The sequence below is a fragment of the Crocuta crocuta genome, unplaced genomic scaffold, assembly GCF_008692635.1.
Source record: "Crocuta crocuta isolate KB4526 unplaced genomic scaffold, BGI_CrCroc_1.0 scaffold944, whole genome shotgun sequence".
Classification (NCBI taxonomy): domain Eukaryota; kingdom Metazoa; phylum Chordata; class Mammalia; order Carnivora; family Hyaenidae; genus Crocuta; species Crocuta crocuta.
The window spans coordinates 793,342-798,510 of NW_027528243.1; the positions used below are offsets into that span (position 1 = coordinate 793,342).

Genomic DNA, 5,169 nt, shown 5'->3' on the forward strand with positions numbered 1-5,169 from the left:
TCCTGTTGACCAGAAGCATCAATGGTGCTGGAGGAAAAAGGGCCAGTAGTTCAGGAAAGATTTCTTCTTTGGGAATTCTTCAGCCAGAACAATCTCCAGCCTACAGAGCTGCCTCATTTCTTTTCTCCCACTCTCTCCAGAGCTCCTTTGAGTGCTCACCTGGACCCGTTCACTCACAGTCCTTGACCACGTATGCCATGATAACCTGTCCCAGCAGCGCTCAGCTGCCCATTGGTTTTAGCACCCCAGCCTCCACCAAGGGCTGTTTGGACTCGTCAGCTGCTCGACACAAGATGGCCTTAAATCCCCGGAAACAAAAGAAGAAGAGCCTTCAGACGACTGTAAGTCCTTCAAGAGGCCTGGGAATAAACCCCTGCATCATAAAAGATGCATTCCAACCTTCCTGAACTGCTCTTAGGGGAGTGGTATGATCTGGGGGATCTATACCTTGAGTACAGATGGTCAAGTCAAGGGCACTATCCCAAGCTTGACACCCCACTCCCATCCCCGAGAGGTGAGTGGACTCGCATGTGGAATTTACATTGAAAGGACTGCAGAAAGCACAGTGACCTAAACCCCAGAAACTGCTTATTGGCCCAGCATCTGGGAATTCCCTCAGCCCTTCTTTGTAGAGGATATCCAACCATAGCCCGGATCAGCTTTCTTGTAATTATTATTTTTGTAGTGTTTATCTATTTTTGAGAGAGCAAAAGCGGGGGAGGGGTAGAGAGTGAGGGGAACAGAGGATCTGAAGTGGGCTCTGCACTGACAGTGGTGAGCCCGATGTGGGGCTTGAACTCACAAACCATGAGATCGTGACCGGATGTTCAACCGACTGAGCCACCCAGGTGCCCCTAGTTTCTTTTCATTATTAATCAAGCAAGACCCGTGAGTTATACATGGAAGTGCTGTCCCACTCGTTTGGAGGTCAGGCTTCCAGCAACTCCAAGCATTCAATGTCACAACGTTGTGTCCCGTGATTTTCTAGCAGGCAGAGCTACATTTAGGCAAGCCAATTATGTTAAAAACGTGGCCACCAGACTCAGAGCTCTGACGACAAAGAGAGGTGACAGTTGATAGCCAAGAAAGATGGCAGGATCAGTCTGAGACCATTTAGTAGAGGGATCACGGACCTTGCCCAGCTAAATAAATCCCTCAGGACCACCTGTATCATAGTCCAATGTAACATACCATGTTCATCATTCATCTAAGTCATCAAGAAACATTTACCTATGCTCCCTGGTATCTTTTTAAGAAGACAGAGAGGTAATGCCTTTGGAAAAAATTTTTACTAAGAGGTAAAACATGTTGGTGCTTCATTTAATTATACTTTACTAAAGGATGTTGGTGTTTAAAAGGATGTGTTAGTTAGCTGGAAGATTCACCTGGGCCAAACACCCATTCCTCAGTGACTCTGGGCTCTAAGAGTTGTAAATCAGAGCTGGAGGACATGAAAAGATTTCGTAGTTACATGCATTTTGAAGGGAAGGGCATTCTAGGATAAACAGTTGCCCAGCATCACGAGCCCTGGTGGTGGCAGACCTGGGGCCAGAACCCAGTCTTGACTTTCAGCCCTTAACGCTTTTCATCCCACCGTGTTGCGTCGAGCTCGGACACCTCAATTTAGCTTTAGAAAGAGAACAAACTATGGATTGAAAGAAGAGTCAGCCGGACAGTGGGTCCGGGGGGCCCCCTGGCGGCCCTGAGAGGATCTCCTTGGTTGTCAAGCAGAAAGAGAATAATCACAATACACTAAACCCTATTTATATGCATTATTGCCTGGACACCTCACCACAAACCTAGGAGATGGGGAATGGTGGCCGAGGGAGAGTTAGTGTGAGCCTCTGACTCTCTTCCTTCTGCACAACCTAATTAAGAACACACATGGACATCAGTCTCTAAGAAGGTCGGTCCATCTTCTTCCATGTGACTCTCCCTGACTCATGGGTGACTATGAAAGGGTCCAGGATCATTTACGACACAGATCGTAAATTGCTGCCACCCGCTCCTTGCTCTGGAATTTCTTAGCTTTCTCCTCACCCTTAATTTATAGATGTGGATATAGAGATTTAGAGTTAGACGTGGAAACAGAGATTTCGAGAATAATGTGGCCAGGGTCACGTGGTGAGTAAATGATGGAGCAGAGACTTGAACTCGGGTCTATCCCACCTCATTCACTCACAAATAAATTACTTGGAGCTGAGTCTATTTGTGCAGGCACTTTGAGTGAGGGCGTCAAGAGTAATACCTTTGCGTTTAGGTGTGTGTCATAAAGGCTCACACGAAGCAAGTTCTGGTCGCTGGTTCAGCACACTGCTGTTCTGACATTTCCAAAGGTGCCCTGTAATCATCTGAAACCTTGTTTATGTTAAACCAACTCCAGCCCCTTCTGCATAAGGGCTGAACCCTTCATCGTGTTCTCTCTTCTTTCCCAGCAAACCCCTGATCCTCTTTCTTCCTTTGAGCTGGAAAGACATAATTCATGCTTTCACTAAATTCCCTGAAACGAAGCCAAATGGGCTTTGAATTTGGCTCCCAGATCTGGTGAAACCAGTGTTGCCAAGAACCTGATTGCCATCAGGCCAACAACCGCATTTTCAGACAGATGGCCTTGTAGTGTGGTTTGGTGGTTTCCGGGGTTGGTTTTAGAAGGTGCCCGGCAGCACATCGCTCAGAGATCAGACACTTCGAATTTATGTGAATCACTTCCAATAGATAAACTGATCACTTCCAACAGGGAAAAGGATCACCAGGGGATGAAGGCCATTGGACATGACTTCTATGGTTAATGGTGTCGTTATGTTCCCAGCTGAGCCATACGGATATCAAGGACTTTTTCCCCCCGATGTTACTTTGCTTGGCAACTACGCACGGGTGGATGGGAAGCCCTTCAGTGCCATTCAGCCTCTTGCTTTCCCTCTTTTAGGTGAAGCCAAAGCAGGAGGAGCCAGACCTTCCATTGGCATCTGAAGAAGAGAAGAGAACAACGAAATCCAAAGAAGCTGACCAAAAGAAGCCAAAAAAAGACAGTGCAGGTTGGCGCATCCTCACCCTCATTCAGAAACGTGTGTTAAGAGCTTCATGCCTCAGGGCTAGGTGACAAGAGCTGTGGAGGGAGATTTAGTTAGGCCTGCTGCCCCTGGTCCTCGGGGAACGTTCAAGTTCAGGTGCATACTGGCGGGCTCCAAGTTCCTCCATCGAAGCTGCCTGGCTAATACAGTTGCCACTAGTGGGGGATTAAAGTAAAAGATTATACCTGGATCTCTAGTTTATCTAAATGCGTTTCCAGCCAGAGAGGCGCCTTGTGCTTGTTTATTTGTCTGGAAGCTTGTCTCATCCTTCCCGAGGCTAGCGTACACGCTGAGTGCCTCGGTGAGTCCGGATAGCTGAGGGCAGGCAGCAGTTTCCCCCTCAGTACCCTCCCAGCACCAGAGCCAGGCAATAATAGCAGAATTAGCCAAAAAGTAGGTCTTTTTTAAAGGTCCTTTTTAAAAGGGCTTGTGATAACAGTGAGACCCATTTCCATATCCACAGGCAAAGAGGCCTTGGGAATCNTGAACAGTTATATTTTTGCTGCAAAGGATTTCCCCTGTGGGTTCAAAGACAGGAGATCCCTAGATACATTTTTCCACAAAAATTCACAAAACTCATCTGCAGGAAGAAGGAGGAAGAGGAGGAGGAGGAGGTGGAGCAGAAGGGAGAGGGAGGGATGGAGGAAGAGGAGGAGGAGAAGGAGAAAATGAAATTAAATGTACTTCCTTTTGGATCTTTTTCTCATATTTATTTATTTTTAAAAATTTTTAATGTTAAAGTTTTTTAATGTTTATTTTTTGAAAGAGAGAGACAGAGAGAGCACGAACGGGGGAGGGGCAGAGACAGAGGGAGACACAGAAGCAGGCTCCAGGCTGTGAGCTGTCAGCACAGAGCCCCGATGTGGGGCTCGAAGCCATGAACGTGAGATCATGACCTGAGCCGAAGTTGGACGCTTAACTGACTGAGCCACACAGGCACCCCTAAATATATTTTTTTAATGTATGTTTATTTATTTTCGAGAGAAAGAAAGAGTGTGAGTGGGGGAGGGGCAGAGGCAGAGGGAGACACAGAATCTGAAGCAGGCTCCAGGCTCCGAGCTGTCAGCACAGAGCCCAACGCGGGGCTTGAAACCCACCAACTATGAGATCATGGCCTGAGCCAAAGTTAAACACTTAACTGACTGAGCCACCCAGGTGCCCCTCATATTTATTTTTAATATTTGTCCCTTTTATGCATGGAGGATAGAACTGATTCCATATCTGCGGGGGCAGATACTTTGTTTTTTCTGCGTAATTGGGGTGTAGCCAGCTATGCCCAGCATTGTAAGCTGGATCTGGAAGCACTAGATGGAGTTCGGGGGATTCCATGGATGATGAGGGGCGGAAGTCAGTGAGGGTCCTCCCACCTGGGGACTGAACAATTCCTAGTAAACGTACGAGGGAGGAGTGGGGCAATCTGTGTAATTGCTGCCTTGTGCTTGACCTGAAGCCTGTAGACACTGATGTAACTGTTAGGGCTTTCCAAGAATTGCTTTGCGTGTATATTACATCAGACCGATTTAATACAAAAGAGTAAAAAGCAAAAGAAAAGGGGGCCTCAATCCTACCTCCCCGATGACTCCCTGTTGACACCTTTCTAAAAATTAAAGCAATACCATGGGGCTCCTGGGTGGCTTCGTCGGTTAAGCGTCCGACTTTCGCTTGGGTCATGACCTCGAGGTTCGTGGGTTCGAGCCCCTGCGTCGGGCTCTGTGCTGACTGCCAGCTCAGAGCCTGGAGCCAATTTCAGAGTTTGTATCTCCTTCTCTCTCTGACCCTCCCCTGTTCACGCTGTCTCTCTCTCTCTCCTAGAAATAAATAAAAAATATTAAAAAAAAATTAAAGCAGTACGTGCACATGATATGAAAATTAGATAGAATTAAAGTAAAAAATAGAAACACTAATCAGAAAGTGAAATTCTCCTTTTTTCCTGGCCCTTCAGTTTCCTAAAAGGTAATACTTGCTACAGGTTCAAACCTGGGGGGCTCAGTCAGTTAAGCGTCCAGCTCTTGACTTCGGCTCAGGTCACGATCTCACGTCCCTGTGTCGGGGCTCTCTACTGTCAGCACTGAGCCCGCTTCAGATCTTCTGTCCCCAA

General features: G+C 47.2%; 1 protein-coding gene across 1 annotated transcript in view; it reads left to right on the forward strand.

Moving 5' to 3' along the window:
- KIAA1210 (KIAA1210 ortholog) overlaps positions 1-5,169 on the forward strand; it is a 26,300-nt gene that overhangs the window by 10,357 nt on the left and 10,774 nt on the right. Inside the window, 1 exon segment of the mRNA XM_077753070.1 lies at positions 2,927-3,035. Coding sequence (XP_077609196.1) covers positions 2,927-3,035 — 109 coding nt within the window.